Source organism: Hyla sarda, chromosome 4 (genome assembly GCF_029499605.1).
Source record: "Hyla sarda isolate aHylSar1 chromosome 4, aHylSar1.hap1, whole genome shotgun sequence".
NCBI lineage: Eukaryota > Metazoa > Chordata > Amphibia > Anura > Hylidae > Hyla > Hyla sarda.
The window spans coordinates 325,706,829-325,732,859 of NC_079192.1; the positions used below are offsets into that span (position 1 = coordinate 325,706,829).

A 26,031-nucleotide genomic window follows, 5' to 3' on the forward strand; every position below is an offset into this window, starting at 1 on the left:
ATAAACTTAACAACAGACAATTATTTACATATTTTTTTTTTTTTACGTTTCCCCCCAATATCATTACTAATTTTAAAATGACTTTGAAAAACATAAAATGCCCTATGTACCACAGAATTTTTTTTTAATATTCAAAGACAAAACTTAAAGGGTTATTCCGGGCAAAAACATTTTATCCCCTATCCAAAGGATAGGGGATAAGATGTCTGATTGCGGGGGGCCCACCTCTGGGACCCCCCGCAATCTCCCTGCAACACCTGCATTCTTTTTGGGAGCTGCGACTCCAGTTTCGAAAACTGGGGACGTGACATCACGCCACGCTCCCTTCATTCATGTCTATGGGAGGGGGCGTGATGGCTGTCAGAAAACCCAGAATCCCTGCCTCCATCCCTTCTGCTTCGATATGGCCAACCACTTAATAAATATTCATGAGACCCAGTTTGCCCATGTAAGTGCGATGTGGGCGGGAACATGGGAGCAGAAGCGAAGAATGCAGGGATGCTGGGTATGCCAGCTCCCACCTTCTTTGCACAAAGCCGGCAGGGGGGTGGGAGAAACATGCTAGAACAGCATAAAAAACACCTCCATTGTGCAAAAAGGCTGATTTACATATTTTGTGTATTCAGGTGATGTTGCTGTCAGATTACCTTTAAACACCATAATAATACATATTATTTCTTTTTTTTTTTTTTACTAACGTTTGTGACCTAAGGATTGAAAAAAGAATACCAATATGTTTTTTATTGAACTTGCAACGTGTTTCTCCACGCCAGAATTTAAATCTGCCACAAAGAGCTGGCCCCCATTCAAACTTGCATCACCCATCCAGCTTAAGGGTACGGTGCAAATATGTAGCACATATTTCACACTGAAAAATCTGCTGCACCGTAGCCCTGTGTGTGAGCATTAAGGTTTGGAGGCGGGTCACTGCGCAGAACTGATGCGCGGCCCTGCTTTCAAACCTCACTGCACACAGAGCTGCAGTGGGAAGCCCTGAGTCTATGCTCATCGGATCATACGCAGTGTATTTCTTGCTCTGCAGCAGAATGCTGTGTATTTCTTGCTGCGTATGCGCTACGTAAGACCGTACCCTTACAGTGTGCTCACATGTGTGTATTTTTGCTGCAGATCTGCTGCAGTTTTGCTGCCCATTGACTTCAATCTGCAGCAGATCTGCAGCAGAAAATAGGCATGTGTGAACGTACCCTTAGGTTAGGAAACAATTGAATTCGACATAAGACACACAGAAGATTACAAAAGCTCCTCCTCCTAATGCTCTATTGTGTGATGACTTGTTTCTTTGTATTAGGTCCCAGTGAGTACATTGATCAGCTTGGGATGCTTAAAGACTCCATGATCCAAAAGCAACAATACAAGGTGGAGCAGCCTCTATTTTCAGCTGTTCTGGGAGGCAGTGGCAATGCTGTCTATGGTTACTGCTGTGATTCTTCATTTATTTACAAGTTTGCGCTGCCAAAGGTACATTTCATCTACATTTTTATCTATATTTCATATACCGTATTTTTTAGCCGCAAAAAAACAGAAGCTTCTCCTTTGACCAGCATTGGCTTTAAAGTCAATGCATGTAAAATCTAGTATTTCTCGGTCGCCTACATTGGGGGATGCAGAAACTGTGGGTATATGCTGCTTGCCACTAGGAGGCGGCATTAGGAAAAAAAGAAGTCAACTCCTCCCAGCAGGATATACCCACCCACTGACTCTGAGCTAATCAGTTTTAGCTTAGTGTCAGTAGGAGGCCGACGAAAGTCTGGAGCTCTCCAGACCTGGTCTTTTTCTTTTTTTCAATTTAGCTCCAGTTAGATTTTTTTCTCGTTTTTATTTTCATAGGTTGTGATTACAGGAGCATGGCGCTGCCTGGTCTCCCACTGCAAAGTCGGGGCACGGCACATATGGAATGTTCCGTTAACCCCCCACGCCAACAGTCAGTTTCAGGTGGTCGACCCTGGGTCCGGGTCCCCTCTCGCCCTGCCTCTTGCGGCCTGGCATGACGCAGCGTGGCACCATACTGGCTGAAGACACCTTGGGTGAGTATATCATCCTCAGTGGTAAGTATCACTCCCATCACAGATTGGGTGTCAGTCAGTGTGCTTAGGTGCGTTCCAGCATAGGGTCCTTTTTACTTTCACTTTCGGCCATAGCGTGCAGCTGCGGCTTCTCTAGTGCTGGCGGCCATTCATTTCTCTCTGTGGCTGTGACGGCCGGGAGCTTTCACTCCGGAGCCGCAGCTTCTCTTACCTAGTTCGGAACGGGGCCGGGGGTCTTTAGCCGGGGAGGCAAGGCTTTTCTCTTCCGGGTCATATAAGAGCGTGGCCCCAGACCTGATACCCAGAACCAAGATGCCTGGCAGTTCTACTGAACCTACTTGTTCTGCCTGCACTATTGCGCGACCCAGCCCTCCCTTGACCGACCCTCAGGATGGTCCGCCGGAGTGTGTGGCCTCTGAGCCCACTCAAGGGTGGGCCTCTGCCCTTTCTCAGTCAATCTCCGTTTTGGCACGGGTATCGCTGGGGGTGGCTACCGCCATGGAGCGTTCCTCCTTGCAGCCATCCGTCCAGGACACTTTGGCGGCTTCCCAGTTACGCTCTTCCAGGTGCTCTCCTCACAAGCGCCTGAGAAAGGAGTGCTTGGCCTCCTCTCAAAGGCGTGGCTCTTCCTCCAGCTCTCCTGCTGGCCCGCAGCCGGCCTCTTTCCTGCAGCTGTTCCCCCAGGAGCCACTCAGGGTCTCCTCCACGGGGTTCCAGGTCCACCTCGTCCCGCTCCAAGGATCATATCGTCCGTTCCAAGTCTCCTGGAGAATTTGATGACACAGAGTCGGACCCGCCTTCGGACTCAGAGGAAATCTCCCGTATGTCGGACATGGTGGACAGTCTGGTATCAGCTGTCAGAGACACCTTTCACTTGCAGGACCCTGGATCTTCCCAGGCAGTTCCAGTACTCTCTTTCCACAGGGCGAGATGCCCCCCAGGTCTTCAATTCTCATGTTGAGTTTGATGAACTCCTGAACGTAGTGTGGAAGCACCCTGAGAAGTGATTCCAGGGCTCTAAGAAGCTTCGAGCCCTCTTTCCATTCGCTCATGACCTGTTTACTGATAGAATTTTGTTCTTTTCCCCGAGATCATTTTTTCTAGTCATGGCCTCTGAGGTCCCCTGCTCTGAATATGGCGTTTCACTCCGCCCTCCAAAACCTGCTTTTCCAAGGCATGATTGTGCCATTTCCCCCTCAGGAGTGTTTTTCGGGGTTCTATTCCAATCTTTTTGTGGTCCCCAAAAAGGAGGGCACGGTTCGTCCTATACAGGATTTCAAACTACTCAATCACCACCTGCGTCTGCGACATTTTTGCATCGAATCTCTGAAATCAGTGAAGGCTTTACATGGACCCGGGCGAGTTCCTGTCCTCTGTGGACATTCAGGATGCTTACCTGCATGTCCCCATCTTCCCGTCTCATCACTGCTTTTCATGGTTTGCAGTTCCTGCCGGTCACTTTCAGTTCGTGGCAATGCCCTTCGGGCTGGCCATGGCTCCTCGAGTCTTCACTAAAAATCCTCACGGCAGTGATCGCCATCCTCAGTTCTCGGGATGTTTCTGTGCTTCCTTATCTGGATGACCTGATGGTCAAGGCTCCCTCCCTGTTGGAGAACCTGGAAAGTCTCCACATCACTCTCCAAACCCTGGAGCGTTTCGGCTGGATTGTCAACCGAGCCAAATCCAATCTCCACTTCGACACCGCGGCAGCCAGGATTCGGCTTCTGGTGGACAAGAGACGCGCGTTGAAAGAGGGAGTCCGTCTCCTCCGCCGCACGACTCCAGTTAAGATCAGAACCTGCACGATGGTCCTGGGCAGGATTGTAGCATCCATGGAGGCAGTTCACTTTGCCCAGTTCAGGTATCGTCCCCTGCTACTGGCCATCCTGTCCCAATGGGACAAGTCTTCCCTTTCTCTATAGCGTCCCATCTGGCTGTCTCCTCAAGTTTGCCACTCCCTGCTCTGGCGGCTTCAGTCCCCTCTTCTCCAGGAGGGTCGTTCCTTCCTCCCCCTCCAGTGGCGGGTCTTGACGACCGATGCCAGTCTCCTGGGCTGGGGAGGGGTGTACTAGGACAGTCTAGGGCCAATGGTCCTCCCCGGAGTCTCGTCTCCCAATCAACGTTCTGGAACTAAGGGCAATTTTCCTATTCCTATTTTCCTGTTCGAATCCATATGGACAATGCCATGGCCGTGGCATACATAAATCACCAGGGGGGCACCCACAGTGCTTTGGCGATGGTGGAAGTAGCCAGGATTCTTGCCTGGGCAGAGTGCCACTTTCCCTCGATTTCGGCAGTCCACATTCCGGTGGGGGGAACAAGCGGGCTCTCTTAGTCGCACCACAGCGGACTCTGGGGAGTGGTCTCTCCATCCGGAGTTGTTTGCAATGATATTCTCCCACTGGGGGACTCCGGACATGGACCTGTTTGCGTCCTGCCGAAACCTTCAGGTTCCCAACTTTGTAGCCAGATCCCAGGGCCCTCTGGCATTTGCTGTGGACACGCCTGTGATCCCTTGGTCCGACTTCTCCCTTCCGTATCTCTTCCTTCCGCTTCCTCTTCCTCCCAGGGGGATCCGGAAGCTCAAGGTGGAAGGCATCTCCGCGATTCTCATAGCCACGGATTGGCCGCAGCGCACGTGGTCCACCTCCTCAAGGACGCTCCCATGCATCTTCCAGATTGGTCCGATTTTCTCTCTCAGGGCCCCCTTTGCCACCTGAATTCACTTCCGCTGCATTTAACGGCGTGGCGGTTGAAACTGCGGTGTTGAAGGCCAAGGTTTTTTTTGCCGAAGTCATTCACACCATGCTTCGTGCCCGTAAGACCTCTTCAGCCAGGATTTATCAGCATACCTGGCAGGCTTACTTTCGCTGGTGTGAGACCTGGTCTCTGTCTCCTACAGTTTTTTTCTCCCTAACCTCCTGTCTTTCCTGCTGGCCAGTTTGGAAACTCGTCTGGCACTCAGTTCCTTGAAGGGTCAAGTGGTGTCCGCGCTCTCTATTATTTTCCAACGGCCCTTTTCTGCCATTCTCCCTCTCTCATCCCTAACGGGATAAAATAGTGCTCTGTCCAGTCCCCTCCTTTCTGCCAAAGGTGGTTTCCTCCTTCCACCTGAATGAGGAAATCATTCTCCCCTCCATTTTCCCAAACCCTTCCTATCCTCGGGAACGCTCTCTCCATAAGTTGGACCTGGTTCGGGCCCTCAAGGCCTATTTGTTGGTCACTTCTTTTCGGCACTGTGACTTGCTGTTTGTGATTCCCAATGGTCAGCATAGGGGGCTTCCTGCTTCTAAGGCGACCATCTCCAGGTGGATCTGGTCAGCCATTATGGAGGCGCATTACTGTAAAGGGAAGGTCCCGTCCTTTTGAGTTACAGATCACTCTACCCGCTCCGTGGGGGCCTCTTGGGTGGTTCAGAAAAGGGCTTCTGCTATGCAGGTGTGCAAGGCGGCAACTTGGTCGTCCGTGCACACTTTTGCCAAGTTCTATCAGGTGCACATGTTTGCATCTGCCAATGCGAGTCTTTGTCACAAGATTCTGCAGGCAGCGGTGGCTGAGTCCTCCACTTGACCTCTTCTTGCTGGGATTTTGTTCTTCCCACCCCAGGGACTGCTTTAGGATATCCCACAGTTCGTGTGTCCCCCAATGTAGGCGACCGAGAAAAGTAGATTTTTTTATACTTACTGTAAAATCTATTTCTCGGAGCCTCATTGGGGGACACAGCACCCACCCATCAGCTGTGGTTGGTTTCCAAGTTTTGTTTGGTTGTCTCTTGGTGAGGGGCTCAGTTGTACTTTTTCTTGTTGGGTTGTTCCTTGGACAATGTTGTTTTTCTCTTTTGGCTCTCTCCTTCTGCTTTGGGACTAAACTTATTAGCTCAGAGTCAGTGGGCAGGTATATCCTGCTGGGAGGAGCCGACTTCTTTTTTGCCTAGTGTCGCCTCCTAGTGGCAAGCAGCATATACCCACGGTTCCTGTGTCCCCAATGAGGCTCCGAGAAATAGATTTTACAGTAAGTCTAAAAAAAATCTACTTATTTGTCATATAATCTAAACCCCAAAGATGATATTATTTCCCTATTTTATTAGTTTTTATTCCATGCAGCATCAAAACATATCCTATAGCTTGAAACTACCAACAGGCAGGCTAGATAGTATTATTAGAAGGTTAATAGATTATAGGGTATGTTCCTTATTTAACCATATTTTATTTCTCCAATGCATGTATAAAAATGCAAAAAAAAATGAAATGACAGTGCTATTGGTCTTGATTAAATCGTAACTGCAATCATGCTTTAGCAGCAGGATATCTGTTTAAATCTCAGGGAACTTTACAGTCCGAGACTTGCCAGCGACTATGGTGATCAGGATTCGGATTTGCCGTAAGTCCCATAGAACTACATGGGAATTCAGGAAAATCCATATCCTGATCCTAGTAGTGGAGGGCAATTCTCGGGCTGTAAAGTCCCTTTTGTAATCTAGCCCTGCAGTCATACACCCTTCGATCTATTTCCTATTCTTGCACACATACATTTGGTAAGTTATTTCCTGCGATGTGCCTTGAGTCCATTGAAGGCCATACTGTCTGTAAATCCTGAGTCCAATCAGGTACAATTAGTACCCAGGGTAATGTATTATAGACCTACACTAGTACATTATTGTAAATAACAACAACCTGGACATTTATCTCTAGGAAACATCTGGTAATATGATTAAAGTTCTACCTGCAGAAAAAAAAGTTTGCGGAAGTCAGCTGGGACGTGGCTACCTGGGCTTGTCTCCTCATCACAAGTGGCTGTCAGTATCGGCAGCCGATGGTATTTTATATCTTAAAGATTCTTTTACTTTGGTAAGTCCACATACCGTTCAAGAAATACAGTCACAAAGCAGAGGATTGCTTTAGTCACCCTTGTGCATACATATGAAATACATCATCCCCCCCTGTCATCATCCAGACCCAGAACATCCTCATCATCATCACCGCCTGTCATCATCCAGACCCTCATCATCATCACCTGTCATCATCCCCTTGTCATCATCCTCGCCCCCCTTCATCATCCCCTTGTCATCATCCCCACCCCCCTTCATCATCCCCTTGTAATCATCCCACACACCCCCCCTTCATCATCCCCTTGTAATCATCCCCCACCCCCCCCCCCTTCATCATCCCCTTGTCATCATCCCCACCCCCCTTCATCATCCCACACACCCCCTTCATCATCCTCTTGTCATCATCCCACCCCCCCCCCCCTTCATCATCCTCTTGTCATCATCCTCCCTCAGTGGTCTTCAACCTGCGGACCTCCAGAGGTTTCAAAACTACAACTCCCAGCAAGCCCGGGCAGCCATCGGCTGTCCGGGCTTGCTGGGAGTTGTAGTTTTGAAACCTCCGGAGGTCCGCAGGTTGAAGACCACTGCGGCCTTCGACATCATCCAGCCCCCTCTCACCCCCTTTAGTTCTGTACAGTACTCGCCTCTGCTCGGCGCTGGTCCGGTGCTGCAGGGCTGTCCGGTGAGGAGGTTGTCCGGTGGGATAGTGGTTCCGGGCTGCTATCTTCACTGGGGGCGCCTCTTCTCCGCGCTTCGGGCCCGGAATAGAGGCGTTGCCTGGACGATGACGCAGAAGTACGTTGGCAATGAACGTACCTCTGCGTCGTTGTGAAGGCAACGTGACTATTCTGGGGCCGGGCCCGAAGCGCTTAGAAGAGGCCTCCCCGGTGAAGATAGCAGCCCGGAACCACTATCCCACCGGACGACCTCCTCACCGGACAGTCCTGCAGCACCGGACCAGCACCGAGCGGAGGCGAGTACTGTACAGAACTAAAGGGGGTGAGAGGGGGCTGGATGATGTTGAAGGCCGCAGTGGTCTTCAACCTGCGGACCTCCGGAGGTTTCAAAACTACAACTCCCAGCAAGCCCGGACAGCCGATGGCTGCCCGGGCTTGCTGGGAGTTGTAGTTTTGAAACCTCTGGAGGTCCGCAGGTTGAAGACCACTGCGGGTGGAGAGTTCACTCGAGTATAAGCCGAGGGGGGTGTTTTCAGCACGAAAAATCGTGCTGAAAAACTCGGCTTATACTCGAGTATATACGGTATATATTTAAATTGTGTTATAGGTGTCCAGTAAGAGGATTAATGAGGATGGGATGGATAGGACTTTCAGTCTATAAATTCAGCCCATAACATTTTGTGACAGTGGTGGAAAGATGGGCAGGTGTAAGGATCTGAGCAACTTTGACACATACCAAATTGTGATGACTGGACAACTGGGTCAGACCTTCTCCAAAACAGCAGGTGTCACGGGGTGGTCTCTGAATGCAGTTTTTAGTCTCTCAGAAAAAGAAGGGACACAAGGGGGACCTACACAATATTTAGCAGGTGATTATGGTGATGTATGGTGCACTTTAACTTACAGGGGTACTCCAGTGGAAAACTATATTTTTTTTCACATCAAATGTTGCTCCCGCTGTACAGGCTGGTTGAAAAGCTTCTCATTTTGGGTTGGCTCTGACCATAGGTGTTCTGTGGCCCTCCACCATGGGGCCGGTAGAGTGGGCTTCTAGCTTAGTGGTGTACTCGAGGAAAAAAGAAATGTTTTCTGTTCAACTCGTGCCAGAAAGTTATACAGATTTGTAAATTACTTCTATTTAAAAATCTTAATCCTTCCAATACTTATCAGCTGCTTATCAGGAAGTTCATTTCTTTTTGAATTTCTTTTTTGTCTGACCACAGTGCTCTCTGCTGACACCTCTGTGCATGTCAGGAACTGTCCAGAGCATGATAGGTTTGTTGTGGGGATTTGCTCCTGTTCTGGACAGTTCCTGACACGGACAGAGGTGTCAGCAGAGAGCACTGTGGTCAGACAGAAAGGAAATTCAAAAAGAAAATAACTTCCTGTGGAATATACAGCAGCTGATAAGTACTGGAAGGACTAAGATTTTTTAATAGAAGTAATTTAACAAATCTGTTTAACTTTCTGACAACAGTTGATTAAAAAAAAAAAAATGTTTCCCACCGGAGTACCTCTTTAACAGGAAGAGGATACCTTTCTCTTGATATGTGCAAACAAATAAAAAGAATCTTAAAATTTTCTGTAGAACAAGTTGACATTTTTGCTTTCTGACTTCTGGTTTCTCCACAATATCTGGTAAATCTATTGTTTTCCAGGAAACCTATGCTGAGGTATGTTGTCATTCATACCACACAGAAGGCATCGGCACAATGGCATTTTCTTTAGATGGACATACGCTTATTACTACAGGGGTGGGAGATGGTGCAGTTGTTTGCCTGACGTGGAGGTAAGTCTAAAACAAACATCTGGCTTATTTGGATGTTTTTGGCACATTAAAGGAATTTGTTTCCAAAATTGTGGTAACAATAGATTGGGGTACAAAAAAAATGTACTCACCCTTAGTTCACCCCCGTTCTGGGGTATGTTACTTACCAATCAATAGTCTTGGCATTCATGTGCCATAAACGCAGGAAGAGACTGCAAAGGCCAGTGATTTGCTGCAGCATCACATGCACAATCTACGTATCACAGCACTCCAGCAGGGAACAGCCTGGATGACAATTGTTTGGCTCATTGCCGGAGCTTTTCAATGTAAGATTAGTCTGTGTCTTTGTTAACAATACGGCGTAATAATTCTGCATAATGTTTTGCTGTGTTTGCAGACATCCTGGAAAAAATGGAGTGAAGGAAGCCTTCGACTATGGTCGGACTCTGAGCATTTCCCTTCAAGATACTACATTTAAGGAAGATGAGGCTTTACGGAAAATGCCACCATGGAGCCCAGATTCAAATATCTCACTTGTGCAAGAAAGAGAGGTACATTTATTAATCTCACTCGGGCTGCCATCACTTATTTCTACAGTAGCACAGAGAAACATCTATGCAAGATCAAGCATAACTAAATTTGGCCTCCCATACGACATAGTTGTTGGCCAACAAATCCACCATAAACATTATGAAAGTGGCATATCTTCCTCAGTAACAAATGATAAAATGGAGCAACCCAATTCCTCTTTACATCAAGAGATACTGTATTTCTCTTTTAGAGAGATCCTGGCTCTTATGCACACAGTGTCACTTTCTATGTCATTTCCATTAAGGCTATTTTCGCGCAGTGGAATTCTGCAGAAGAATTCTGACAGAAATTCCACCAAAATTTACTGCCCATTGACGTCAATAGGATTCCTCTGTCCCATTCACACAATTTCCGCATTCTGCAAAATTCAAAGACCGGTCAATGTGGCTTTAAATTTCAGCTGAATTTGAGCGGAATTCCACCATATAAACACAGCCTAATAGTGAGAGCTTGAAGTATATGTTCACACTTTTTTTAAAAAAATTGAAGATTAGTTATTATCAATGCTCTATAAAGGAGCTTCCTAAGGGGAAAAGAAATTTAAACACCATCAAAAAAAGAAAAAAGAAACATTACTCGCTGCTCCACTGCCAGTGCTGTGGTACTCCTCTGCCTGTCTTTGTAGCACCCCACTGGCTTTAGGAGTTATACTAGTAAGTACAGTGACAGCTGAGGCCTCATCATCATTGCTGGAAAGTAAACGTAGACTGTTTGGGAACCATTGGATCTGTAACAATATAATGGCAGGCTATTTAACTGGAATGTTATCTTTTTTATTTTTTTTTTAGTACCTTTGGCCAATCTATTTTCACCTATTCACCTCTGTTTGTTTGTAATGCACAATGAATATTTAAAGGGGTACTCCAGTGGAAAGCATTTCTTTTTAAATCAACTGATGCCAGAAAGTTAAACAGATTTAAAAATCTTAATGCTTCCAGTACTTATCAGCTGCTGTATGCTCCACAAGAAGTTCTTTTTATTTATTTTCTGTCTGACCACAGTGCTTTCTGCTGACACCTTTGTCCATGTCAGGAACTGTCCAGAGTAGGAGAGGTTTTAAATAAGGATTTGCTTCTACTCTGGACAGTTCCTGACATGGACAGCAGAGAGCACTGTGGTCAGACAGAAAAAAAATTCAAAAAGAAAAGAACGTCCTCTATAGTATACAGCAGCTGATAAGTACTGGAAGGATTAAGATTTTTAAATAGAAGTAATTTACAAAATTGTTTAACTTTCTGGCACCAGTTTATAAAAAAAAAAATATATGTTTTCCACCGGCGTACCCCTTTAATTCTGCCATCAGCATTGCACTTGCATGTTTCAGGCTTTACTATGCTCAGTTGTGTCCACATTACTATCTGCTCTACTGTTGAAAAACTCAATATCAATACATGTTACAAAAACAATAACATTAGTCAACCAGGAAATTATTTTCTCAGAGACAGAACGCTCTAAAATATTCAGCACTCTTGACGTGTGATACCTTGTTTTAGTGTGGACTAAACATGTGATGGAGCTTATGTTTAAGAGCTAGATACCAGGTCCCAATTCATGCTATTCATTTTTTTAATATAATACTTTATATCAGTGTTTTCCAACTAGTATGCCTCCAAATCCCAAATGTAGTTTTGCATCAGCTGGAGGTATACTGGTTGGGAAACACTGCTTTATATTACAATTATAGTAGGCCAGTATTGATTGAGTCTATCTGAGATGTATTTGGTTTTAATCCTGTATTCTTTATATAGGAGAGACAGCTTAGTGTTGAGGTGACGGAGCAGGATGACAGCTACACCAGCTCCTCAGTAGTGCAAGCTACAGATCCTACTTGGCTCAATCACAAATTCACCGAAGTAAGTGCAAAGATGGCCATTAACTAGACATTTTAGATGCCCAAAAAGACTTATTGTTGCCGATTTTTTGTTACATCGATTGTAAAAAAAAAAAAATCTGACATAATAAATTTTTTCCCTATTATCAGGTGCGGTATTTATAAAGTCATTCGGGCCAAACAACATATGTGCACCCCATTAATAAAGCACAACACAGGCCATATACAGATAAACACTTTTTAAGGGGTTTTTATAGGACTTTTTCATTAAAGGGGTACTCTGCTAAAAACATCTTTTCCCCTATCCAAAGGATAGGGCATAAGATGTCTAATCGCAGGGATCTTTGGGCCGACAGCAGGGGCGTCCGGAACACGTTCGAACACATCCATCATACCACTCCCCCTCCATTCATGTCTATTGGAGGGGGCGTGGCGCCCCCTCCCATAAACAAGAATGGAGGGGGCGTAGCAGCCGTGTTCACTAGTCATCTGCTGACACCTCTGTCAATCTCAGGTACTGTCCAGAGTAGGAGCAAATCCCCATAGCAAACCAATCCTGCTCTGGAAAGTTCCTGAGACAGACAGAGGTGTCAGCAGAGAGCACTGTGGTCAGACAGAAAATACATTTCAAAAGAAATAAACTTCCTCTGAATCATAAAGCAGCTGATAAGTACTGGAAGGATTAAGATTTTTAAATAGAAGTAATTTACAAATCTGTTTATGGTTCTGGCATCACAAAAAAATAGTTTTTCAGCGGAGTACCCTTTTAAAGTCCCCAGACACAATAGATTAAAGTTGATAAAAATGGACGATTTCAACCAAAACATTAGATGAAAGTCAACAACTAATGATAATTTTGGCCAACCATACCGTTATCTTAGAAGAAGTGGGCCATGTCTAAAATTTTCAGGCAAAAGTCAGATAAAAAATCTTTCACTCAGGGAAGATCTTTCATCCATGAACAATCTTTCTGAAAAAAGGATATTCTCAGAACATTTCCAGAATATTCTCAGGAAGATGTATTACTTTACTTTCCAAAATACAATCTATTAATAATTATCTCTATTTATACATGTAAAAGGCCATAAAAGAAGAAGAGAAGAAGTATGCTGACCAGAAGAAGAGTCTCAGGAATGGTATAAAAGAACTGAGGCATAAAGTAAGGATATTTCATATTATTTTTTAATGGGCACTGTCATTTGTAAAAAAAATAAACAGTCTCTGCACATAAAATCAAAGTGAGTACACCTATAAGAGTATGAGATTGGAGCACAGCAGAAAAATGGTAAAAGATACAAAACTTTATTTGATTCATGAAAACATAATAAATATAAAAGACAACAAATAGAGAAATAGAGCACAAAAAGGCACCAGGTACAGCAGAACAACAGTGGGTATAGAGGCCGGCTAAATAACAGCGTATATGATATCATAGGCAGTTGCTAAGAGAAAAAAATAAATAAAGGTATAGGGCATCAAGCAAAAATGCTTGAGCCTAAATTGCTGATAAACATGTCCAGAAGCTGCCATAGATAAATCATGCAGGCATAATCAAGAATAACAACATAGTACAGGATGCCAGACCATACCCACCAGACCCCAACGATCGTTTCGCTTCTCTAAAATGCTTCCTCACTCCCCATGAGGAGGTTTTTTCTTTTTTGGTGTTTACATAAAATCAAAGTACAAAGTCACATCCTAGTATAAATATATTGGTAGACAAACATAAGAATAAGTCCCGGAGATGCGAGACTGCATGAACCGAACACAGTAAAACGTAAAAAAAATAAAAATAACAACCGTAAATCAAACAAAAAGGGTATATATATGAAGGTCAGCAAACAGCAGCTGACCCTAAAGGACAGTAAAGACTCCAGCATCTCTCTGTACACATAAAGGGCAAAAATATATTAATCCAATAGAGGATAGACAGGCACTGACATAGGGATAAACTCCAATAATAAAGAATCACCACCAATCCTAAATATTTCAGTGGCCAGTCATGGAATATAAACAGACAGTCAAAGGGGAGGAGCACCACGCGCCCCACACCAACAGAAATTAAGCTGGGCATTGCCTATTCTTATAGACAAGATGGGAAAAGAGTATGACAGCATTAATCAGATCTCTCCATTTAGCCAGGGTAGGGGGTCTTGGGTCCATCCATCGAAGAGCCACAGCCTTCCTTGCCAAGAACAATGGTTCTCGTAAAAAAGGTGCGGGTATGGAGAGGCCACACCGCTTCATCCGTAACTCTGAATATACACACTAAGGGATCCAGTGGAGGAGGAGGATTCACAAGAGTAGCAAGGGGTCGCTACAATATATGGGCACGCCCAGAGGAGGTGCCAGAAATCCGCCCGAGCCACACCAGCGTCAGAGGCAGATCTACCCATTCTGAGCAACCTAACGGGAGTGACATAACTGTAATGAATAATATTTAATTGAATGAGTTTATTATTGGCAACCGGAGACACTACCGTGTGAGCGGAGAGAATCTCCTCCCAATCATCCTCAGTAAGGGAAGGGATATAAGACTGCCAGTAATGCACTGCAGGCAAGGGCATACGGGAGTACTTAGCTTGTATAAGGCGAGTATATAGAATGGACATGAGACCCCATGAACCCTGTGATTTCAATAATCCGATTAATGGAAATTCAGAAATAGGCGGACTCCCCTCTGGAAATTGAACATTAAGGGCATGTCGCAATTGCAGATATTTAAAAAAAACAATGCCTAGGAATATAGTATTCAGACTGAACCTGATCAAAATACCACCATTAGGGCCCCATACAGCTGGGTTCACACAAGCGTAAAATGTACAGAATGTCTGCACAAAAACCAGGTGCGGACATTCCGCACATATGACCAGCCGGCAGCCGCTAGGACCGCTCGGAAATGCGGAAATACATTTCCTTGCAAAAACATGGAAGATGTTCAATGTTTTTTTGGATGCCGGAAACATCTGGTGCAGAAATTCTGCCATCTGCACAGTGCAGCAGAATCACATATGTGCAGCATTACAAGTCAAAATATGGCCAGATTTTGGCATTTAAATTGAGAAAAAAGTATTTTCATCAACTTTTATTCAATCTTTGACAGTGGGGCTCTGGCTGCTGAGCCCACTGATCGTTAGAACAAGGGAACAAAAGAGTTTTCAGTCAAAATGCTATGTGTGAACATAGCCTCATAGGGAAAAGTCCAGCAATGGTGTCTTGCACTATGAATCTACAATAAAGCTCAAATATAATATACCAGAAAAAATGTAAGAACTTTTCCCTAACATATCTTGGATATATATACAGGCACGTTTAAATATTGATTTTATATATATATATATAAATAATATATGCAGGGGTGGATTAACTACTATACACCAAAATGTTCACAAAACCTGGACCCCCAACCCCATATCATACCAAACTAGACCAGTATAATAATACCAACATCAAAAATAATACTACTACACAAAGGACTAATAATACCGCCAATGTCCTTATTATACATTACTACCACACAGTAACCGAATAATGTCACCATATACGGATACTGAAGAAAACCCAGTATCAATGATACCTCTATAGAGGAACACATCTGCAGCTTATTTGATGCCACAGATGTGCTACTAGCACGCACAGAGTTACGGCACAACGAGCTCCCTGCTGCTGCTGCCGTAGCTCTGTGTGTCAGCTTATGACAAAGTGGTGACCCACTAATAGCCTCCACAGTAGTTAGATCCCATAATAGTGTCCCTCACAGTAGATAGTAGTGATGTTTTGATATTGGTATCAGTGCCATTACTGTATATGTCCCCAATACCTATTTCAAGGGGTACTCCGGTGCCCCAGAGTTCTGAATGGATTCTTGGAGTGGGCCGCCGTGACAACCTGACCCTTTCAATAACTTCAGGGAGGAAGAAATGGTGCCGAGCAGCATGGTAAGAGGTGGTGTTGCAGAGTTATTGCAAGGGGAGATGAAAGTGGAGGCAGGGAGACAGCACAGCTGCCATACTCAGTGACAAGGAGAGGGAGGACAAGGGAGCCCATCACTTCTGGGTCTTCAGGAGACTGGGAAAGCTAAGTGACTGACAGTACACTGTGCTCTCCCAACTTTATAAACTGCCTGTCACTCAACTTTACTAGTCTCCTAAAGGGAATATCTACATGGACTGCACCAGGACTCTTCAATGGCAGAGTACTATTGTGTCATCTGTTACTTCACTCCATGTCTCCTTTCCAATCTAGATGCTTCACCAGACAGATATTCCCGTCAGAAGGCTGGGGAAGCTGGGTGACAGACAGTATAGCACATAAAGCTGGGGAAGCAGTGTGAGCACTGTACTGTGTACTGCCTGTCACTCAGCTTTCCCAGTCTCCTGAACATAGTCCCCATATACCCATATAGTGCCCCACACAGTAAATACACACATAAATGCAGACACAGATACATGCACTTTAGATGTATACAATTACATAGAAAAAGGAGCCACTCAGCTCACTCACCACATAAGCCCAGTTGTATTCATATTAGGAGATGCCTGGTTTCAGAAGCGCTGGAGCTCGGAGAAGTGGGCCACCTGCCCGTATAGTGTGCTAGAGAAACAATAGGGAGTATCCAGCTTCACAGCAAACTGTTAAAATGTTCAAGCTTTAATGTAATCCATTAAAAAACATGGTTATGGTAATGAAAACAACCGCGCCGACGCATTTCGGACTTACAATAAGTCCTTAATCAGGGCCTGATTAAGGACTTATTGTAAGTCTGAAACGCGTCGGGCTGGTTGTTTTTATTACCATTACCATGTTTTTTAATGGATTACATTAAAGCTTGAACATTTTAACAGTTTGCTGTGAAGCTGGAGACTCCCTATTGTTTCTCTAATACAATTACATACACATACAAACAGACATACACAAGTAGCTACATAAACACGCTTACTTTTAGGCAAGAAGATTAGGCAGCTCCAGGGGGGTCCACTTCTTGTATAGCCTCCAGCTTCACTTCTTCTAACACTGGGCACCCTGCAGCCCCTCCTTTCTCCTATTCTCTTACTGCCGAGCTGTATACAGCAGGAGGTCGGGAATATTACTTAGGGGCATGGGAGGGGCCCAGGAGAGAGAAGTGGGTCGGGGTACATCTTCCTGCTTATGCTGAACACCAGAGCTTCTAAGCATATAGGCCTGAAGAGACCATGCAGGGTAGGAGGAGGGGACCGGCCCAGTGATCTGTGGAGTGCAGGAGGATGGTGACAGAGCCTCCGGGCCCCGTTAAATAGTGCACTTGGTCTGGGCCCCTGACTGCAGTATTGCCTGTACTGCCCTGATGGCGGCCCTGCTGGACTGGTTACCATGCTCAAAATAGAGTTGTTTAGTAAAAGACAATTTCCTGTTCCCTTTTTCATGAAGATGTAACATATACTGAAGGCCCTCAGAGAGCCAAGCTATTTTGTTAGCCTCAGATGGGTCCGCAACATAGCGGGCTTCCAGTACCGAGCAGCTCTGCGCCATTTCCTCCTCACGTCTGGAAGAAGACTTCTTAAAGGAGATCTGTAGTGCTCTGAACTTTATCCCCTATCCGAAGGATAGGGGATAAGTTTTAGATTGCGGGGGGGCCGAGCGCTGGGCCCCCCCGCGATCTCCTGTACGGGGCCGCGGCAATGTACAGGAAAGGGGGCGTTCATAAAGTTCAGAGCACTACAAATCTCCTTTAATAAAAGGAAATAGTTGATCTAAGACAGCCTCTTAAATAAGCCTTCAGCGTCTCCCAGACCAGCACAGGCAACCCCCTGGGCAAATTGGCCTGAAGGAAAACCTGGAGCTGATCGGGGATCCGATCATTAGGCCCTATAAGATCTAACCAAAAAGGGTGGATCTTCCAATTACGCGGTGTACCAAAATTGGCCAAGGAGATATCACGCAATAGGGGAGAATGATCAGATATAGCTTGGGGCTCATACGAGACATCCGAGACCTGAGAATACAAAAGCGAGTTACCACAAGCAAGGTCAATTCTGGACAGCACGTTTCTACCCATAGTGTGACAAGAATACTTTTTAACAGAAGGGTAACGTTGTCTAAAAATATCGATCCCACCTCAACAAAGAAATGAGTAAGGGGAAAAGCCCTAGAATCTGCAGACGGGAGCAGGGGTATACCCCTAGGGCTATGTCTATCCATAGCAGGGTCTAAGACTAAATTAAAGTCTCTCATACAGAGGACCTGAGCTGACGTATAACCCGCAGCAAACGTAACAGCTAGATGTAAGATTTCCATAGAGGCCGGAGGGGGATTATATATAAATAAAAACACAAACTGGACATTATTCAAGAAGGCATGAATAAATACATAGCGACCCAAAGGGTCCTTGCAGACCGTAACTGGTTCCCACCGCACCGTATGACTAACAAAGACAGTAACACCTCTGGAGAATGGGATGTGGTATGAGTGCTGGGACCATTGAATCCAGGGTCGGGACAATTGGCTAGCCATATCAGGAGTGAGATGTGTTTCCTGCAATGCAATAATAGTGAATATGAGCAAATAACAGCGCCCTCTTCTGCAGGGTACAGACCCCCCCCCCCCCGAATATTCCAAGACATCACCCGAATATCCGCCATGACATAAAACTATAAAAAGGGAGAAATGTCAGTGCCTGCCAAAAATGCAAAAGTAAGTAAGAGAAAAATAAATCAAAGAACATACATGGTGCTGTGTAAAATACAGAATGTCATCGGAGTGACGCTGGAGACATAAAGGCATAATAAAACAAACCCACCAGATCGTGGGGCACAAAACCCATAACAAGAAGAAACTAAGATAAAAGAAACATATCAAAGTAAGCATCAATAGAACAACAGCTTCATCAAGCAGTCATAAAGTATAAAAATTACATCATGGCTTTGACCAATTCATTGTTGCTTATAAGATGCCATGACAAGCCAATGTCAGCATGTAGAGGAAGCTGCAAAATGATGTATTTGAAAGAAATCATACATAGTTGGAAACATTTTAGCAGCTATTTTGATTAAACAGGTTATCAGGGGAATATTTTTTTTTTGCAGTGAAATGGGCTCAGGCTGGGATGAAAACAATAAAAAATGTTTACTCTTCTGCTCTTATCCCACACTGCAGCCGCTCTGAAGAAGCCTATTGATGCTGTGCAGCATAACCTGTTCTTGGTCGCAAAACAAGGACATGCCCACTCATGGGCCTTGGGTGGGGAAAGTGATTGGCCAAGCATGCACTAGAACTTAGAGAGCTAAGCAGGGACAGGGCTCCAGCAGAACACGTGCAGTGCAGGATTAGGTTAGGCAAGTGCAATGTTTATTTGTTTTTGTATTTTTCTGTTTAGGTATGTATTCACACACTAGTTTGTTCTGAGCAGTTTGCTATTCTCCCTGGATTGGGAATGGTTAATGCTTAGAACCAATTAGATCTCAGGTGTGTCTATTTTAACCAGAATTCTCCTTCATTCTGGTGCTGGTTATTTTGTACAGTAATGCTACTATGATGTCTGTGCAATACTCTGACTATGTCTGCTTTAGCATTTACCATGTATTTATCTTGTGATATTATCTGAGTTTTAGCATTGGTTAAATAGTCTTGTTTATTGAAGATTTTAGTCTGTGTTATTTGTCGGTTTTTATGATGTATGTCTGTTATGCTTAGTCTGTGTTCCTCCACTTAGTGGAGTTTGGTTTTGAATTTATCCTGTCTTGTATCTTGAAATATATCCTGTTTCAAATCTTGAGAAATATCTTGTCTAGTATCCTGGCCAGTAGTCTATTTGGTTTTATTATAATGGCTACTCCTTTTGTGGACTGGGGTGTCCAGTTTGTTTGTTCTGTGTCCCAGTGTGAACAGTGTCCTATGTTCCTGATGAGTTTAGTGTCTAGCTTTCAGTTCTTTTGCTCATCCACTGCTATTACTGGTTTCTGCTGTATACCTGTTCCATACCTAGTCTTGCTCATTTCATCATGTCTGCCGTTTATCTGATTCTGGTTTGTGAACTGTTTGTTTATTCACTATATTCTGCCCTGTTAGTATTTGTATCTTGTCTGGTATATCTGGTTGTCTGATAGTTTTCCGTTTCTGTTTTTGGCCTGTGACCGACAATGTGTATTATTTGTTTTTACGCCACTGCACTGTAGCGCAGGGAGGGATCGACTCCAAGTTGTCAATTCACTGCTTATGGTGTATGGGTAAGAAGGCAGGGAGAGTGTCACTAGGGACAGCTTAGGGCTCACTCTCCCTGTCCCCTCAGTCGCTCATGACAATATTGGCTGCATTTTATGCTGGTGACATATGTTGCAGTTCTGTATACGCTCACCCATACAACAGTGCTTAAAGGAGTACTCCACTGGAAAAAAAATTTTTTAAATCAATTGGTTAAACAGATTTGTAAATTTCTTTTATTTAAAAATCTTAATCCTTCTGTACTTATCAGCTGCTGTATGCTTCACAGGAAGTTCTTTTCTTTTTGAATTTCCTTTCTGTCTGACCACAGTGCTCTCTACTGACACCTCTGTTTTAGGAACTGTCCAGAGCAGAAGAAAATCCCCACAGCAAACCTCTCCTGCTCTGTACAGTTCCTGACATGGACAGATGTGTCAGCAGAGAGCACTGCGGTCAGACAGAAAATTTAAAAATAAAAGAACTTCCTCTGGAGCATACAGCAGCTGATAAAATCTGGAAGGATTAAGATGTTTAAATAGAAGTAATTTACAAATCTGTTTAACTTTCTAGCACCAGTTGATTTAAAAAAAAAATGTTTACTAGTGGAATACCCCTTTACCAGTATTATTTTAAACTACTGTACAAGCAGCTTAATCATCAGAAGCTGATTTACTGATACACATATACTCAAATAAGCATCAATAATGGGGATTCTGCTTCATTTTTTTTAAATTTTTTTTATTACTTCCTTAGTTTATGAAACTTCTATTGATTCAGCTAAGATTGGAGTCTTTTTTAACCGTCTGTTCTTTTTTTGCCATACTTTACATCAATCAGATTGCATAATATTGGTCATATAAAGGGCAGTCTTGTGTGTTTGTTAAAAATGACTGCCATTATGTACCTTGGTTCTTACACTGTTTTGTGTTTTCAGATACAAGCTATGATGCGAGAGAATGAATCCTTACCTGAAATCGAAAAGTTGGACCAACAAGAATTTAACTTGGACACAGAAGAGCAGGAAAGGCTCCGGGATGAAAGTGAGCAGGAAGTGGAACGAGTAAGAATTACATATAGGATTTAGTCATTTGCATATCTACCATAGTTGCTATGGGGCTGGTTTTAGTCTGTGGGCTATGCCACAAATCTTACTATTTTTTTAAGATGTCAGAACATGCTAGTATCAATTTACATCCTATCAAAACGGTTTCTCTGCTCTGATATTCAACTTACCGCATTGTTTTAGTGCCACCGAATGTTGTGTCTCCTCACCCGTTCATGTTGGTGAACAAGTATGAGCTGTCTGTTCCCTTCTTTACAGTGGCAACAGGATCCCTGCTGGTGTGCGGGCTGTACAAAGACATAAAAAACATTCATATCTGATACTTACAAGGATGTAGAAAGTTTTCTACAGAAATAGATTTTTAGGAAAAGCTCCATTAGGACGTTACTCTAGAACAGTGGTCTCAAACTGTGGCCCTCCAGATGTTGCAAAACTTCATCTCCCATCATGCCCGGACAGCCTCTGGCTGTCCGGGCATGCTGGGAGTTGAAGTTTTGCAACATCTGAAGTGCCACAGTTTGAAACCACTGCTCTAGAATGAGGAGATAAGTACCAAATAAATAAATACAGACCCCTATGACTTCAAGAAAAGGGGCATAAACATAAGGGCAGAGCAGAGACCATGCTGCTGGTGGTCATAGGGACTGTAGCCCCATACCTACTTTCCTTTTGGGGCCTATAGTTACTTGTCCTGCCGCTGATACCTATAGATCACTGTACAACCCCCTCACCAACCAATTATGTTCTTAACTTTCTCCCTTATGGGCTTGTCATGTTATGCCTTAAAGGGGTTCTCCGCCCGTAGACATCTTAGCCCTTATGCAAAGGATAGGGGATAAGATGTCTGATCGTGGGGGTCCGGCCACTGGGACCCCTGCGATCTCTGTGCAGCACCCGTTGTGGCGGGCGTGGGTCGCGACATCATGACCAGGCCCCTTGTCATGTCACACTACGCCTCCTCAATGCAAGTCTATAGGAGGGGGCGTGGTGGTCACCACACCCCCTCCCATAGACTTGCTATTAGAGGGTGTGACGTGATGGCACAAGGGGCATGGCTGTGACGTCACGACCCTCACCACCCGCTCCAAGCCTTCGGAACGAAATGTTCAGAACACTTGGGCATCTAAGTACCCCTTTAATGTGTTATATTACCTATTACAATTTATGGATGTGTTTTTTTTTATTTGTGCAATGTCATCTTCTTTTGATATGACCTGCTTATCTGTTATTTACAGATGTTGCTCATATGCGCATGATGCTGGTGTATTGTGCTCTTTGTTAACGTTGTATGAACTTTTTTTTTTTTTTTCACCATTTTGTTTTCATCCTTCAGTAAAACAAATAAAAAAAATAAAAGAAACTAAGAAATTTTATTTTGTGTTTTTCAAAGGTTCGAAAAGAAATCGAGCTTGAAAATTTGTCCAGGCAATATTTACGGGAAATCATCAAAAAGGAATGCTGGGATTCTATGTCAGTAACAGGACGTTCTATTATGGTAAATATCGTTCATGCTTATGTATTATATCTGTCAACATCTTCTTTACTGGAGTATAATAAATTATTTACTGTAGTGTAGCAAGATGAATATGATTGATTATATCATAACAATGTATTTGAATCTATCCACTGAAAACATTCAGATCAACAATATTAAAAAATTAGCAAATTTATTGTTTTCATTTTAAAATTATGTTATTAGGCTAAGTTCACACTACGATTTGTAACTACAGTTCCCGTATACGGCTGGGAGAAAGGGGGGCGGGGCTTCATCGCGGCGCCCGCACTCAGCCGTATAGGGGAACCGTATTTAATGCATGTCTATGAGCCGACCGGAGTGAACCGCAGCCTCCGGTCGGCTTCGTTTTCGGCCGTATGCGGTTTCCCGACCGCAGGCAAAAACGTGGTCGACCGCGTTTTTGCCTGAGGTCGGGAAACCGCATACGGCCGAAAATGCAGCCGACCGGAGGCTGCGGTTCACTCCAGTCGGCTCATAGACATGCATGAAATACGGTTCCCGAATACGGCTGAGTGCGGGCGCCGCAATTGAGCCCCGCCCCCCTTCCTCCCAGCTGTATACGGGAACCGTAGTTACAAATCATAGTGTGAACCCAGCCTTAGAATCCTTTCCAAGGGGCATTATGGGGATTTCACTGTTATAGGGCAAAATTTGTTTATATTTATTACTAACGTGCTGTTATTTAAAGTCCTTTCATACAGAACAGGAAGTGACAAACTATCCGTTGAAAGAACGTACAGCAAAAGAATTGGAAGATATTGCCAGAGTTTTGAATGTAAAAAAGACGGAATCTGTTGATCTCAAGGTAAAGTAAGACTATTTGTAGCTGTACAGATCATATACAATTGACTGTCTAGTGTCAAGTATCTAACATTGACAAGTGATAATATCAATAGCTAATGGAGGGACATAATAGTGCTGTTGCTTTAACAACTAATTCAGCAAGGGAACATGTAGGGCTAAGTATTGGCTTTAAAGTGGTTATCAAGGAAAAAAACTTTTTTTTATATATCAACTGGCTCCAGAAAGTTAAACAGATTTGTAAATTACTTCTATTAAAAAATCTTAATCCTTTCAGTACTTATGAGCTTCTGAAGTTAAGGTTGTTCTTTTCTGTCTAAATCCTCTCTGATGACACCTGTCTCGGGAAATGCCCAGTTTAGAAGCAAATCCCCATAGCAAACCTCTTCTAAACTGGGCGTTTCCCGAGACAGGTGTCATCAGAGAGCACTTAGGCAGAAAAGAACAACCTTAACTTCAGAAGTTCATAAATACTGAAAGGATTAAGATTTTTTAATAGATGTAATTTACAAATCTGTTTAACTTTCGGGAGCCAGTTGATATATATAAAAAAGTTTTTTCCTGGAATACCCTTTTAATGTTTCTATGCGAGAGAGAAGGGTCCCCCAGAGAATAAAGGAAGCAGAATGTTAATTGATTTATAGTAGTCCCCAGGTACATTACCTATGTGAAGCTTCTTTCTTTAGAGCCAGGCTTTTGTGTTGTAGACCACTCTTTTTTCTTTATTTACTCCTAGGAAGTTGTTATCATTATGTGCCATGTTACAGGGATGGTGGAACTGCAGCCAGGACACTGATATATCAAAACAACATGGTCACTGTTTCTACAAACCTAGTTATTTACATTACTCTTGCCACTTGTCTCATCCCTGTTAGCTACATCCCTCTCACATATCACATAGACTGCCTGATTGAATCCATGTAGATGCTGCTGTGATCACAGGACTTTATTTGGTAGAAAATTTCCTGTTAGGCTAAGTTTCTACTTGTTTTTTTTTTTAACGCCAAGAAAAACACCAATTCTGCCGTATGGCGTTTTTTCAGCCAAAATAACGCTGCGGCCAGATGTTAGCTTTAAATGAATGAGAAATCGCAAAATTCTTATTCCACTCCGTGTTTTTCACTTTGGCTTTTTTAAATCCTTTTGGTGTTTTTTCACTCTTTTTTGGCATTTTTCAGCTCCTTGAGGGTTTTCCAAAATCGCAGCATGTTGAGCCACTGGCGATTTTTTTGTCAAAAACGTGGCTTTTTTCTCCCATATAAGTCTATGGGAGTGAAAAAACACCAAGAAAAACGATATGTGGGTTTTAACTTTGACGTTTTTGCAGGCGGTTTTTGTTCTTTTTTGGACTTTAACAATCCAAAAAAGTGATGGAGATACCTTTTTTAATAAAATTTCGTAGGATACCATTAAAAAAATTAAATAAAAATACAGTACTGAAGGAATAAAATTGTATCTAAAGAAATGTATCTTTTTTATAACAACATTTTGATTAATTTTTAAAACAGGGATCAAGTATGTGGGCAGGTGGGGACCTAACAATTTAGCCGACAATAATAAAAATGTAGTGTGTGTGTTTTTCACTTTTTTTCTTTATTTTTTACATATTTTTTTTTTTTAGGTAGTACTACTACTTCCAGCATGAAACACACTGTTCCATGATGGGAGTAGTAGTACCTGTACTAACGGACAGATTGACCGATGTGATCCTCCTGTATAATGTATGGATGCGGCGGCCGCTCTTCTATGGTCCCCTGCACTGCCGTATATATACACCTATTCATATTTCCCGCAGAGAGCTGTGATTGGCCAGATGGTTCCAGCCAATCACAGCTCTCTGTGGGAAATAGGAATATGTGTATATATTCGTCAGTGCAGGGAACCATGGAAGAGCGGCCGCCCGCATCTATACATTATATAGGAGGATCACAGTGGGTGTCAGGAGTGACATCCGCTGTGATCTTTCCTTAACTGCAGGTACTACTACTCCCAACATGGAGCACACTCTTCTCCATGCTGGGAGCTGTAGTACCTGCATTAATAGACAGATCGCAGTAGGTGCCAGAAGTTACACTCGCTGCGATCTGTCTATTAATACAGATACTCCAGCTCCCAGCATGGAGCAGAGTGTGGACGTCATGAGGGGGCAGGGCTATGATGTCACGAGCTCCCTGCGCCGGCTCCAGCATTTGGAACAGTTTGTTCCAAACACTGAGCAGCGGAGTACCCTTTTAAGTGTATGGAACAGTGGGACAGTATGGACCTATAGATATTCAAGATTTGCATTACAAAGGTCCCAAACTCAGCCATTTGTATGTCAGCCATTGTATATTATTATACATTCTTTTGTTGATGATAAAAAATAACTTTACCTTTTAGATCAGAAAGGAAATTGTTGAGGTTCAGGCAAAAATTGGAACAGCAGAGGAAGAAGAAGTAGAAGAGGAGACTGAGAAAAGTCATGATACCACGTCTCTGATTGGGAGCCTGAGCGATCAGTACGGTGGAGACACCTCCAACCTATACAGCCAGCTGGAAATGCACAGCCGAGAGGAGAAAATAAACCAAATTATATTACTGCAAGTAAGCGCAAGATGCCATTGAATGGCGGTTATCACATGATATGCATTAGAGCTCTGAATGGACAAGGTCAAAGTGTCAAGTTCTGTTTTCTTGTACCGAATGCAACAAATGTATTTAGGGGCATGTTCCTTTGAATAAATTGGCGCAAATCAT

The 26,031-nt window shown here is 43.7% G+C and overlaps 1 protein-coding gene across 3 annotated transcripts in view; it reads left to right on the forward strand.

The window, feature by feature from the left end:
- The window catches only part of CFAP43 (cilia and flagella associated protein 43), a 108,311-nt gene that overhangs the window by 40,687 nt on the left and 41,593 nt on the right, over window positions 1–26,031 (forward strand). For all 3 annotated transcript variants that reach the window (XM_056574986.1, XM_056574987.1, XM_056574988.1), the window contains exons 14-23: window positions 1,310–1,479; window positions 6,737–6,892; window positions 9,209–9,339; window positions 9,716–9,869; window positions 11,658–11,762; window positions 12,822–12,899; window positions 20,850–20,975; window positions 22,369–22,473; window positions 23,183–23,299; window positions 25,675–25,878. In XM_056574986.1, coding sequence (XP_056430961.1) covers window positions 1,310–1,479; window positions 6,737–6,892; window positions 9,209–9,339; window positions 9,716–9,869; window positions 11,658–11,762; window positions 12,822–12,899; window positions 20,850–20,975; window positions 22,369–22,473; window positions 23,183–23,299; window positions 25,675–25,878 — 1,346 coding nt within the window. The remainder of the gene's footprint in view (window positions 1–1,309; window positions 1,480–6,736; window positions 6,893–9,208; window positions 9,340–9,715; window positions 9,870–11,657; window positions 11,763–12,821; window positions 12,900–20,849; window positions 20,976–22,368; window positions 22,474–23,182; window positions 23,300–25,674; window positions 25,879–26,031) is intronic.